This window comes from Balaenoptera acutorostrata, chromosome 20, assembly GCF_949987535.1.
Source record: "Balaenoptera acutorostrata chromosome 20, mBalAcu1.1, whole genome shotgun sequence".
NCBI lineage: Eukaryota > Metazoa > Chordata > Mammalia > Artiodactyla > Balaenopteridae > Balaenoptera > Balaenoptera acutorostrata.
This window is the reverse complement of record NC_080083.1, coordinates 24,989,082-25,003,586: the sequence shown is the minus strand read 5'-3', so window position 1 is coordinate 25,003,586 and position 14,505 is coordinate 24,989,082. Positions and strand designations below refer to the sequence as shown.

General features: G+C 40.0%; 1 protein-coding gene across 2 annotated transcripts in view; it reads left to right on the top strand.

The window, feature by feature from the left end:
* Nucleotides 1-4,895, top strand: part of VMP1 (vacuole membrane protein 1) — a 129,291-nt gene extending 124,396 nt beyond the window's left edge. For both annotated transcript variants that reach the window (XM_057536691.1, XM_057536692.1), the window contains exons 11-12: nucleotides 1,189-1,291; nucleotides 2,421-4,895. In XM_057536691.1, the coding sequence (XP_057392674.1) occupies nucleotides 1,189-1,291; nucleotides 2,421-2,564 (247 nt within the window). In that variant the 3' untranslated portion in view covers nucleotides 2,565-4,895. The remainder of the gene's footprint in view (nucleotides 1-1,188; nucleotides 1,292-2,420) is intronic.
* The last annotated feature ends 9,610 nt before the right edge of the window (nucleotides 4,896-14,505 follow it).

Below are 14,505 nucleotides of genomic sequence, written 5' to 3'. Positions count from 1 at the left end.
GGATCAAAGAAAAGTGTCAGCCAGGAGTTATGTATTTGTTCACCTCTTGTAAATATAGTAGCAAGAAATTTCTCTTCCTCTACTCCTGCTTTTTGTTACAGAAAGCAGCAACTGAATTGTTCTAGGAAAAGGGCAGTGAAGTTAATTTAATACTTACTTAAAAAAGGAGAATATAAGGCACTGTTGCAAATACATAAAATACCTTTTGCTGGCACCAGGAAAAAGACTGGGCTCATTTAGCTTTTAGCCCTATTATTATCAGATGAGAAAATAAAGGGTATAGAAAATAGAGATGTTTGGTTTTCTAAGTTGCCCCAAGTTACCATTTTTTAAAAATGCCTGCAAGCATTTCTAAAACGGGAGCCTGGTACCTATAGTTGCCAGACCGGTTTAACAGCACTACCTCCACATATTCTAGGTGAGAGGGAGCTCCGAGTACATAAACTTATCAGAGATCACTGTCCCAATCATCTCAGAACAAGTTGTTTAGTAATGTACTGTAGTTTCTGTGCAAACCATCTACCATAAACCACGAAGTGATTCAAGGTTCATAGTTCCTTCTTTGTTCCTTTGTTAATCACTGACTTCTGACTAGTGGGAGGTGCCTCCCAAATTTGCTAATGCATTCTTTTTGGATAAGGATGACGCACAGATTGTCCTAATAAGGACTTGGATTGAGAAAGGACCGCCCCCTCTGAGAAGATGGGACAAGTCAGAGAGAGGGCGGGCAGTTTCTTTTTCAACTAGGGATGACACAAGCATAAGTCATTTCCTTATTAATCGGTTCAAACCAGTTCTTACAGGAACTGGTGGTGATAAATGTGAGACTTCTCAGAAGTCATTCATTTTATTCTTTGTACCACACCAGTGTGCAACATCAGCTGAGAGCTGGCCTCACTCTGAGAACTAACTCTTCTACTAGAAGGGACTCTCAGCTCCTATTTTCTTCTTAAACATTTGGAGGGAGAGCTTTTTCTCATTTATAGGGTTGTGAAAGGATGAATTCTGATCCATTGAAAAGAGTTCACAGGATTTCGCCAGCTCTGCTGATTGTTGTTGGTTTTTTTCCTCCTTCTATGTAATCCCTGCTTTTTGAGTTGAGGCGGTAAGTGGATTTTCCTTTAACATTTTTCCTGCTTTTCTTCCCAAATGTATCTTTTTCCTTGGGTTATTGTACCCTGCTTCCAGTGCTGTCCCTGGCATAGGTCCATCTCTGCAGAAGCCATTCCAGGAATACCTGGAGGCCCAGCGTCAGAAGCTTCACCACAAAAGCGAAACGGGCGCGCCGCAGGTGAGACTTTCCTCTATCTTCTTCTCTTCCCCCCACCCCGCCCCCCCCCCACAGTTTCAGGGCGAAGTTACATTCACAGCACTCGCTGGCATTTTTAGGCAAATAGAGTGAGGTTTGTCAGTCTTAGCAGAAGTTTGAGGCTCGGTTTACTCTCTACTGGCAAATGTGCCTTTGTCTAGATCAGAAAATGTATTGATAACTTCTATTTTGTACATCTTTTCCCAAAAACAAGCCTTGGGCTAATGGAAAATAATAGATCTGTTATGTAGAATGAGTTATTACCTTGATCTTAAATGATTTATTTATAAGTAGCAAGTATACTTTCCAAGTGGATTAAAAAGTTAAAATTTATAGCATAACAAAGTATTGGACTTACTGAGTTCATTTGAATATCTTCCTTCATTTTTGCTCTATTTTTCTTTTCACAGATGGGAAAATAATTTTTTTTTAATATAAACCAAAGCTGTTAACATAACTGAACTTAAAAACTTAATTAAATTAAGCCTGCCTTTTCTATAAACAGTTCGGCAGCAAAGGAAATGACTAGAAGAGGATGAGTAAGCAATAACCTGAAATGGGAAACTTGAAGGAAGCATAGTGTTTTTCTTGTTTGGTTGGGGTTTTTTTGTTTTTTGGTTTTTGATGGCCTTACACTCTTTACATGGCCCTTTGCTGCCCTCAGTTGACCAAACATGACTCCAGAAATAGATAACATTTATATTTTAAAAGCTGCTCCTAATCCTGGAGCAAGAATATATACACATGTAACTATCTTGACACTACTCTCTGCAAGTGTCTCCATGGTGACTTCATATAGTAAGATTTAATCAAAGACTTTATGTAGTGAAAGATAAGAGATGACTTCACACTCACCCCATTCTAAACTATATGAATCAACATTGACTTTATATCTAACAAAGTGAAATCTTAATAGCTGGGTATAAGAAGGCCTGAATGTAGTTTTCACAGTAGCTGAAGACACAAGACTCTTCATTTTTAATTGTTTAGGCTTCATAAGTTGTAAGCTCCAAGTTCTCATTATTTTCGTTAAAACATGGTAGGTGGTCCCCTTTTTACTACTGAACTAATGAAGCATTTCTCGTGGATTGTTCTGCCTTTCTTCCTGCAGGGAGAAAACTGGTTGTCCTGGATGTTTGAGAAGTTGGTTGTTGTAATGGTGTGTTACTTCATCCTGTCCATCATTAACTCCATGGCACAAAGTTATGCCAAACGAATCCAGCAGCGGTTGAACTCAGAGGAGAAAACTAAATAAGCAGAAAAGTTTTAACTGCAGAAATTTAAATGGACGGGTTCTGCCTTAAATTGGGAGTACTCCAAACCAGGAAGGAAAATTCCCTTTTCCAACCTGTATCAATTTTAATTTTTTTTTTTTTCCCCCTGAAAGCAGTTTAGTCCATATCTTGCACTGACATACTCTTCCTTTGTTAAGGTAAGGTATCTACCGTCAATTCAATCCAAATTGTATTTTATTAGGGTGGAATGTGATATTAAGCAGCAAACTTAACAAAGACTGGCCTTCTATTTGTTACTTTCAAAGGCCCACATGGTACAATTAAAGAATTCCGGACACCAAAAATAAAAATGGTTCCTAAGTATGTCAAATATGTCAAGCTTTTTAGGCTTGTCACAAATGACTTCTTTGTTTTTCTAAGTCATCAAAAGTGTATATAAATTATACTAGATTGGATAACAGTCTTGCATGTCTATCATGGTAAAATTTAATATGCCATCCTGCCCAACCCTTCCTCTCTCACCTTTGAAAAAAGGCCATTTTATGATGCATTGCACACCCTCTTGGGAACTGATCTTTCAATTTTGAGACAGTATAAGGAAAATCTTGTTGGTGTCTCGCAAATGAGCTGACACCATTTTTTATTCTGTATATTTAGAATGAAGTCATGAAAAAACTTTATAAAGACATCTTTGATCATTCCAAAATTGTGTCCGTTTTCTTGAGCGTTTTGATATTTTTACTTCCTTTTAGCTTCTACCAACTAAATGCAACCTTGCCATATCCACCTACAACCGCAGTTTCTTAAGCCTTCATTTATTTGCATGAAAGGGCCACCACCAAAGCATTTTTTGTTGGGCTGGAATTGGGCAGCTGGCTACACACTGCTGAAATGGCACCTTAGGGACTGGTATATCAAGGGGACTTCTTGGCTTGTGAAAACAGGAGGGATGACAGTATACAAATCAAAGGACATGGAGAGAAAAATGACTCATTTTTTAAAAAAACAGGCTTTCTCATATCTGTTAATTTTTAGCCCAGCACGTACTCTGATTTTAACAGACAGAAATTTACTTTTATATGTATCCTAATTTTCTTGCCTTTCTTCAGTAAGTGTTTTGTTCTTATGTGATTTTTCCTTTGGGATGTTTCTGGTTGAACTTGGTCATTTTGTTTTGCTTGGGAAAAAAATAAACAGTTTCACTTTTTTCCTTTAGGAAAATTGGTACTGACATTATGTTGAGTGTAGAATTGGATTTAAATCTCAACAGGCCAGAAATGCCTGGTTTGTTTTATCAAATCCTGCCTGAATGTCTGCTTGTTTTGCCTACCGTCGTGACATCTCCATGGCTGTACCACCTTGTCGGGTAGCTTATCAGACTGATGTTGACTGTTGAATCTCATGGCAACAGCAGTCGATGGGCTGTCTGACATTTTGGTATCTTTCATCTGACCATCCATATCAAATGTTCCCATTCAAACATTACCGAGCATCATGGTTTACGATTAAAAAATCTGGTCCTTATGTCTACTGGCACTTTCAATCTTTTATGCCATGATATTGTAGCAGTATCACGAGGATTCTGTGGAAAATTGGGATAGTCTCTGTGATCAAAGCTAAATAAATAAAGGACAAGCAACGTGCCTTGTGGGTTTTGGAAAGGTTACTTCTTAACAATCTTTTTCCCCCCACCCAGAAACTTTCTAGCAGTATGACAGTTACTTACATGAAAAGCAGTACCCAAATGCTTTATTTTAAATAGATTCACATTAACCAGTATAATTTTTTAGATTCTTTAGCGTTAGTATAAGTCTCTAAATCAGCTTCCAGTTGTGTTTCATCTCCTTCACCTGCATTTTATTTGATGTTTGTCTGAAGAAAGGAAAGAGGAAAGCAAATATGATTTGTACTGTTTGAACTAAATCTTTGAGATTTGTTGGTAAATTTATTTCAGGGTAAAGTATAAGAAAAACAAAGACTTGTTTCTTAGGCTGAAGGTCTAAGTGATTTATAATACATTTGACTTGTGATGACGGCTTGTTCACTCTTTCAAATGAATTTGCTTTGAAAACAAATGAAGAGCAGCTCTCCTCCTTCCCTCCACTAAGTGTTCAGGTGTGACATGTTAAGGTGATTCTGCTGGATTCCAGCTGGAGCAGTGTGCTACCCTTCTGTTCCTGCGGTTGGTTTGTTCCTTTCTTTTATCCACCAAAGTGGACGCAAACAACATGATCCCAAAGACATGCCTAGTTAATTCCAGCTGACTGGAGACCAGAAAATTTGTAAATGGTTGGTTTGATGTTACTGCAAATAAAACAAAGGGCCTGGGAATTCTTTTGATTCCATCTCTACTTTGTTTAAGTCTCATTTTGTGCCTTAAATATCTGCAACATTTTATCATGTCTCAACTCAGTGACTGACAAGCAACACAATACAGTGCAATACATCAGGGTTTATACCCTAAAGTATTGAGGAGCACCTCCCTCAAGCAATGCCATGTGGGAACTTGCAGTGTTTTCTGTATTCTCTGTATAACCATAATCCAGAGTGTGGGATTTAGAAGGAAGGGAGACTTTTAATTTCATTTGGACAATGGCCACTATTTCCATTCTCTAAAAATCCAGAAGACGACAAGGCTGGAAGTGACATTGCTGAATTACACTAGTTAATTCAGTGTATATAGTAGCGAGTACTCCTTACAAACAAACTCAGTCTGTGTTCCCAGAGTGCTCAGTGCTGTCTGTAGCTTTAGTAGGACAGCTTGAGGCTTGTTACTCAAAGTGATTCCTTAAGTACAAATTACGCATTAATCTAAAAAAAAAATAACTGATTGCCCTCTTGTAAACTGCGGTGAACTGTGTTTTGACTGACCCGTGTGTCAAGAGCTCATGGAGTCCCCTTTTCAGCATCAAAAAACCTTTCCATATATTTTGAAACCCGCCGTTTGCCTCCATGTGCATTAGTCTGTTAATGATGGTTTAGATTTCTGCCTCTAACATAATGTGACCTTGAGAAAGTTTTTAACTGAGCCTAGATTTCATCTATAAAAATAGAGATATATAGCCAGGTTGTCCTAAGGATTAGATCAGATAAAATGTAAAGAAGCTGTAAATGTTAGTATGTCACCAATTTTTTTAATTCATCAAAGACAGCATTTGCTACACATGTTAAGAATTTTACAACATTGCATTTACTCACTTCAAAAACAAAAGTAGGATTTTAAATGCTGTCTGCAGGGACTTCCCTGGTGGTCTAGTGGGTAAAGACTGTGCTCCCAATGCACGGGCCGGGGGTTTGATCCCTGGTCGGGGAACTAGATCCCACATGCCGCAACTAAGAGTCCGCATACCACAAGGAAGGTCCCATGTGCCGCAACTAAGACCCAGTGCAGCCAAAAGAATAAATAAGTATTTAAAAATAAGTAAATAAATAAATGCTGTCTGCATATATGCCCTCATTTGGGAGTAGATATGCTCTGTCTAAAGAAGTTATTAACTAAAGCCAAGATAACAAATTAATAAAAAGAAAAGCAGAAATTAATGAACTAATGACTTGATTAGTAAGACCAAAACCACCTTAAATCTAAAAATAGCTCTCCAGGCCTCTCGGCTTCTGAGATGGCCCACACTCTGTGGAGTGGGTTTCTCCCATGGCCGCTCTCGCCTTCTGAGATGGACTGTGTCCTGTCTATGGAATGTGCATCTCTCTAAATAAATCCACTTCTTACCTATCAAAAAATAAAATAAAAATAGGCTCCCAGCTAGCCTAGTTAAGGTACAAAGCACAGATACACAAAATTTACTATGAATAACTGAAAATATTTGTCTAATCTTACCAGCTTTAAATGTTGCCATTTTCTAATTTATTTTTATTATAAAGACAGTTAATACTAAGAAAACCAGAAGGCAGATGAGGAAAAAGGGAATGATCAGCTTTTAATACCTTGTTGGAAAAGCTCCATCTGGAATATCCAGTGAGATTTGCTGGGTGTAAAGAGGTTTTAAACAGTAAAAGAAAAATTTGATTTGGTGGCACGCCAGGTCTTACTCAGTAGACCTGAAAGTCTCATTCCTGTTACAAAAACACACAAGATTGGTTTATTTTATTGATAAATAATTAGGTATTAATGTGCTCACAAAAAGTTAAGACAACCTAAGCAGGAGTTTAATAGCCATTTTTGAAAGCCAAGTAACATTCCGTCTCTAACTCACATGATCAAAGCTTCTCTGGTATTCACAAAACATAGTAAATGAAATGCTACACAAAACTGCTGCATGTGAAGTGTTTTGTTCCTTTATTCTCAAAGACAGCAAGAAAAGAAAGCACATAATGTACTTTAAAATTCTAGAAGCAGTTGAGTCATTTGTATCTGGTAGTCAGGGGCTTGGGTTCCTGTCCCTCCCTTCCCAGCAAGGCCAGGAGTTCGCCTAAGGTAATGCAATTTGCCTTGAGGGTGAGGACTTGAATTGCAGCATATAACCTACATGTATTTGCATATTTAACCAGTACTCATAAGAGGGATTTTAACAAAAACCTGTTCTGGATAGCTGCTTACTCATTGCCTTTAGAACTGTGTGGCGCTGGGACAGGCAAGTGCCAACTGTTTGCTCATTTTCTTTGACCTACTAGCCTTCCACAGTTTGCTGTGTGGGTGTTGATACTACTAAAATAAAATAAAAAAAAAAAGTTGTCTTAGATGGCCCCCACTATCTACCCAAACACCCTGGATTTATTTGAGATCTGGGATTCTAGTTCTGTAGTTGGGATACTGGCCCAAACTGTGGCCCAGAGAGAGTGAGTCAGTTCTAAGTGGCTGGCTGACTCTCTGGGAACAGAAATGAAATGCAGCTTAGAGGGTTTGTCAGCCAAATCCACAAATGTGTGGCTTTTTGAAACATTGGACATCTGTTCCTCTTAATTTAAAGAAAACCTTTTTAAAAAGCACAGAGTTGCTTGGCTCCTTGTTTCTTTGTGTCAGCAGCAGTTGCTGCTGTAATTTAGTAAGCCTAGAATCAATCGTAGTTAGAAAATTTGGGATCTTTAGGGCACGCTTCAGAGAAAGTGGAACTGAATTGCTTTGGGAAGGGAAGAGATGATTTTACAGCATAGAGTCTGTTTGGAAATCCCCTTCTGGGGTAATCAGCCCAGGTGTTCAACCCGTTTGTTAACCATTTCCAAATGACTCAAAGGACATAAAGGGAAGGCTTGGATACACTCCAGCACTATTTCGACAATGTAGTATCTGTTTGTGTTGGAAACCATATTCCTGAATTCTTGAGGGGAAGGCTCTGGCTTATTCTGGGCATTTTTGGCCGAGAGGGACCCCTGGGCCACCTGTCTAAGCTAACAGTCATGGCCTTTTGAGAGTTTCCAGGGAGGAGTATCGACAGCTTGCTTTGATGGCCTTCCACCCAAAGCCCTTTGGGGAAAAGCCTTGTTTATTCAAGGAGGCCTCTGACGGCCACTTTTCTCTCCCCCCAACCTAATCCCAAACGTCATTTCCCTTTGTTGCCATCTATCCCCCTGTAGGGAACAGCATGAGCAGCTTTTTCCTTCAGGCCACTTTTGACTGACTCAGCCCAGCGGCATTGCTTAATTGTGTCCCAGTCTGTTTCTGATGGAGGGAAAAATTGTTTTTGCGGAGCGAATTTGAAAAGAGGGATGGGTTCTGCCTTTCCCCAAAGGTGGGGAATGACTGTGCAGATTATTCTTGTCTTTCTCTGGCTCCTCACCGGGTTGTGTTGGAAAACAAAGAGCAGCTCAGGTTCACTTCTCTTGGCAGTAAGTGCTGAAGCCCAACGCTCCATGTCACCAGAGAACCTTGCTGTTCTCAACCTCTTTGCACCTTAAAAAGATGAAAGCCAAAAATAACGAGAGGAGGCCCTTCTCTGCCTTTCATTTTTTTTAGTGCACCTCGGAGTGTCTTGAGAATCACTTTCACTTGAGTGACAGTCCTAAACCTCTTACAGCAGCCAAACTTTCTCTGCCTAACCTCACATGGTTTGGCCACACTCTTGACGCTCTTCAGACTGCACTGCTCCATCCTGCCCCTTGCACCAGGCCCTTCCCACTCCCGTGTCCCCTCCACAGTATGTTCTTTGTACACAATCACACAACACCAGCAATCAAGATTAGCTCCCAGGAACCTCCTCTGATGTGCCCGGTACCAGGAAGCACAGTGGATTTACTGTAACTTTGATGATTGCTTGCTTGCTTTGTACCAGGCACTGTTTCCAGTGTTGTTTTACGTGTATTGTATTTAATCTTTAAATCCTTCCAACAGCCCCATGAGAAAATGAAGGCAGAGAAGTTCAGTGATTTGCTGGAGGAAGCAAGGAAGTAGAGCAAGAATTCGAACCTAGGTGTTCTGGCTCTTAGCCACTCAGTTCTGCAGAAAAGTCCAGTGCAAAAGTCCAAGCGTCTGGTTACTTGTTTCATCTTGTGATCACAAGGTAGGTGATGGGAAAGGGGAGACAGCAGAAAATCAAGGCCACAGCCAAAAAAGTTTTGCATTTAAACAGAGGAACAGCTTTTGTGTGTCCCTATATCAGGGGTTGGAAAAGCCAGCTCTGCTCTTAGCCATCCTGTGTGGGCAGGTTCCCAGAGTGATGTTTGCTATAATTATGATTACAAAGCAGTCCGTACAAAGGTACAGACCTTTTTTCTTTTTTAAAGCACTGTCACATCTTGAGTTTTATTGGATCTTCATAACAACCCTATGAAACAGTTAGGGCCAGTAGTGGTATTAGCCACGTTGGGGGGAAAAAATTTTTCTTATTCACTTTTTAAATCTCTAATAGTTTAAAGTACTATAGGGAAGAGGCAAAGCTGTTGAAAAATGATCTCCCTCTAGGAGCTTACAGTCTTCTTGGGGGTTATGCAAATATGCAGGTAACGACAATGTAGAGTAGTAAGATGAAGGCCATTAGAAAAAAAAACGGGAAGAGGAAGAAAACTGCCGACTAGGAAGGATCAGAAAAGGTTTCATGAGGATGTGGCATTTGAATTGCCAGGTGGGGGTTGGGGTGAGGGAAAGCCCTTGTGAGAGACACCAGGAAAGCGCCAGTGAGGGAGCTGTGAGACAAGGCCAATGAGCCTTCTGCCTCTGTTATTCTCTGCCTAGCTTCGTTTTGTTTCCTTTAAAGTACATGTAATTCACAACTAGTCTATTTTCTTGGTTTTGCTCATTCGTCCACTAGAACCTAAGCCACATAAGGGCAGGCACTATTGTGCTCTCCTTTGTATGCTCAGAGCCAAGCACAGGGTGGGGTCACACACAGTATTTGCTGAATGGATATTGCAACAGCCCAGGTGAAGCAGCAGCAGAGACTCAAAGGCAGGCAGGAGGTGCTACCTAAGTTAGAGTCCAGGTAATGGTGGAGTGAAAGGGGTGGAGTATACATGAAGGAGGAACCAGAGAACCGTGAGAAGACAGCAATAATCATTGATCACCGAGCCAGGAATATAGGAGGAGGACCAAGTTGGAGAGAGAGAGTCACTATTCCATTTTGAAGATATGAAGGGAAGATACCAATAGAATGAATGGTGGGGCCTAGTATAGGGGTGTATGTCAGTTCTCCTAACTCCTCAAACCCCTCCCTGTCGGAGAATAAACCTGACTTTCTCAGAGAATTCTCTAGAGTAGTATGTCCTCTGTACTTTCCTGTAAGTGATCATCTAAGCCTCACCTTGTTATGTAGCACTGTTCTTGAAGAATGGCTCTGTGACTGGACCTTGGAGCCACAGGAAACTGCTTTAAAATTCCTCTCCACAGTTGTATCCTGCCTGCTTTGCCAATGGCTCCTCCCTCTGAGAAATGGGAGGATGGTAATTCCTGGATAGATTGTCTTTATAAGGAGAAAAGTTTGGCAATGTGATTTCCTGTATATTTCTACCAGAGTCCAACAAGATTCCAGTAGTGCTAGCCTTGACAGCAGTGGCAGCCTCCTAGAACCCAGATGTCATTAGTATTCCCAAGTAAGTACGAGGGCGTCCTCCCAACTGCCTTTGCCAAGCCAAAAGGCAGAATCACGGCTTTATTACACCTTCTAGAGCATGTGGTAAAGGCGGCTTTCCATTTGGCTGCTTCGGTGCCGGGGTTGTTTACATGTTTCAGTAAGTGAGTTACGCTTATTGAAGTTGGCTGGGTAGGAGTTCAGAAAAAATGACATATGACCACAATCATACCACTCACCAGGAGCACCAGAGTTCAGAAGGAGAGAGATTTCCTTGTGTAATAATCCTTTGGTAGAGAAGAGAGGCGCAAACTTGAGTATTCCACTCTCAAGAAGGTACACAGTTTTTGAAGCCTTCGAGAATTGGGGTGTGACTGTTCCTGGCTTTCTGATGGAATCAGACAAAATGAGATGCCTATCTGGTAAAAGTACAGGTGTGCGAGTACTTTGCACAATTTTAGAAGAAAAAAAAAAGGAAGCTGAAAAATAGTGCTTGTAGAAAAATGTAGAGATAAAGAAATTTGCGGATGTTCTGCATTTTCTTCTTCAAACATAATCTGTCTGAGCATAAAAGACATCCCTGGTCTCTGCAAGGAAGAAATAAAAGGTTCTTTCATACATAAATGATTTCCTACTTTATACACCTCTTTTCAGGCTGCTCCCAGACTTTGTGTTTGATATATTTACTAGTCTTCCCTGCAGTAGGCAGTGTTCATTAGAAGAACATGTTGAGACAGTAGGACCCCAAAGTTAGTCTTTAATTTCTCCCTTCCTCCTCTGCCCTTGACTGAACCTGGAGCATCCTATAATTCCTCCACCCTATTTCTGTGATAGTTTACAGAACGATGAGGATGCCTATTACTTCCACCCCTTGTTGCTGCCTTCTGATTCATTTGACTTATTCCTCCATTCTTCAAACTGTCTCCAGGTCTTAACATCCTTTGAAAAATCATTTTTGAGTTATTTTATCTTTATGTTGGGTTTTTATGGCTTTGCTTAAAAAAAAAAAAAAAGCAAGCCAAAGAAATGCATAATATAAAAAAGAAGGAAATCCCCTAAGATATTACCCCAAAGAAATTACTATGAAATCTAGCATGTGTCCTTTGAGTCCTGCTCAAAAATGTTCTGAGCTTCCCATTCTTCTTGGTCTTGGGACCCTAGCAGTGGGGGCAGAGCTGGGGCAGGCAGGATCATTGGGGCGTGTCTCTCATCTGTATCTTCAGGTCAGTGATAGCTCCACCTCTGTCCTTACTGAACAAAATCAAACATAACCATGTAGACGAATCTATGTGTTTCTCATAACCACATTTAACACCCATTTCTGTCAGCTTTGGCTACTACAGTACACAGAAAGGAAACGGTGGGAGAGGGGGAATGGCCAAACATTAGAAGGCTTAGAATTCCAAAACAAGGAATTTAGATTTTAGGCAAAGGACTTGCAAACAAAGGCAGTTGTACACTCTCTTTTAATATACTGTTTGAATTTATATTGCCTTAAGTGGCTCTTAATTATATAACATGACTTCAGAAACAAAATATTTTTAATTATATTTCCAGGTCCTTAGTTTCATCTAATAGTTGTGAGATCTGTTGCTAATATGGGACCTTTAATAGGCTTTATTGTGTGTCTGTAGTTTTGCAGCTTTACATCTCTTCCATAGTTTTTCAGACATTTATATTAATCTGTTCAGTAAACAGAGTCTCTACATGAGCCAGGCGTATGATCTGCAGCAAGGAATATACCAAATGGTGAACTCCTAAAGGGCAGGGGCCAGGTTTACCTCATTCTTTTTTTTTTTTTTTAATGATATTCTTGTCTGCTTACATTCTTTTTATGTATGTATGTATGTATGTATGTATGTATGGCTGTGTTGGGTCTTCGTTTCTGTGCGAGGGCCTTCTCTAGTTGTGGCAAGCGGGGGCCACTCTTCATCGCGGTGCGTGGGCCTCTCACTATCGCGGCCTCTCGCTGCCGCGCACAGGCTCCAGACGCGCAGGCCCAGCAATTGTGGCTCACGGGCCGAGTTGCCCCGCGGCATGTGGGATCCTCCCAGACCAGGGCTCGAACCCGCGTTCTCTGCATTGGCAGGCAGACTCTCAACCACTGCGCCACCAGGGAAGCCCCACCTCATTCTTTTATTTCCCCATCTTTGCACAGTGTCTTTCCTTGCAGGTGTTCAATGGATGTGTGTGGAATTAAGCTCATACACTGCCTCTTTCATACTGTTCACATGAGCTGAGCTTAAGCAAGGCCCTTTTTTTTTTTTTTAAAAAAAGGAAAACTTCCATCTTTCTGCCTCATGTCGTGTTTCTTACTATCATGTTCCCATGAACTCTCACCTAGTAAGGACAAGCTTTGTTCAACTCCAGTTTCTACAATTCCTGGGATTTTGCTCCTCAAATGTCTAGAATAGCTCTGTCCAATAGAAATATCATGCAAGCCATATATCTAATTTTTAAAATTTTAGTAGCTATACTTTAAAATGTAAAAAAACAGGTATTATACCAATTTGAATAAGTCGTTTAACTTATTATGTCCAAAATATCATTTCCACAATTTAAGATATTAATTAATATTTTACATTATTTTATTCGTATTATCTTCGAAATCCAGTGTGTATTTTACACTTACTAAGCACATGTGGCTAATGGCTACCTTACTGGACAGCCAATATTGGACAAAAAGATTGGACAAAAATCTTTGAATTTCTGTGTACTTACCATGTAAATAATTAAATTCATACGACAAGAGAGCCATAAAAGTATCCACTGTATTGGCTCCACCATCGGCAAAGGAGATAAATTCAGGTAACACAGAATTATTTGCTAAGCGACATGTAATTTAGCTTCTTGTTTCTTTTCATGCTATTCTTGTAAGCTATTCTTAGATTTTTTATCATTAGGTAAAGTCCATAATTCAAAAACCATCAAGTTTTTTTTTTTTTTTTTTTTTTAAATGCTTGTAAGCTATTAGCAGTTCTTTGGGATCATGATCAGTTCCCCTGACCTTCCTTTTCATCTCTTCCCCTGCTTCACTGGCTCCCTGGAGTCTAAATGATTAGGATTTTCTCTCTTTTCCCTCTTCTCCCTTGAATGCCATATCTTCTGCAACACTGACCCAACACTGCGTTCTCCAGAAACTTAAAATATTTACATTGTTTATCTTAACATTCCTGCTAGTGGAAATGGGATTCCATTTATTAATAAGGTTGACATTTCATCGTCTGAGACATTTCAGAGTGTAGGAGTAGGAAGTTATTTAGTTAAAAATATAAAGCCAGATTTTTTAGCTCACATTCCTAAAACCCATAGGAAACAATGTGATTGATACAGATGAGCAAATATCTCTTAAATTAAATAACTGATTACTTGCAAAAATGACAAGTTAGTGGGCAAAGCCATATTTGGAAGATAGGTGGAAGAACAAGGAAGGGTTGACTGCCAAACCTTGAGCTCATGCGGAGAGAATAGCGGGATGGGAACATATGGAGCATGTTTTAAAACAAAATTTTGGACAGGAATGCAAGTGTGATAAACATGGTGGTCAGGAGAAGAATCACTGGTATGTACACTGCACAGTCAAGTCTACAGAGCCAGTGAGGAGGCTTCAGACAAATTTAAAGCCTAGACTAGAGGTCCCAGTTCACGGTTCTTTACCTTGTACCACATCTTTACTGTAAAAAAAAAAAAAAAAAAAAACTGAACATGGACATGGGCCAGATAATAAGCAGTAATTAGGAAGCTAGAATCGTAGCACCAGGCATGGAAAGAAACTTAAGTACATTGTAAGCTTCTTCATTTAGACTTTGTGTTATTGATCCCCATATACTTAGCATTTGTTCGGTGCCTGACAGTGAATAGATACTGGTTGAATGAATGAATGGACTGAGAACAGTGAATCATGGACACACACTGAGTTCTAAGTGGCAGGTTAAAGAAAGGAGAAAGGGATTGTTGGCTGACTGAATAGTAGCGGTGAGGGGTTGTGGGGCGAGTACTCAAAGCT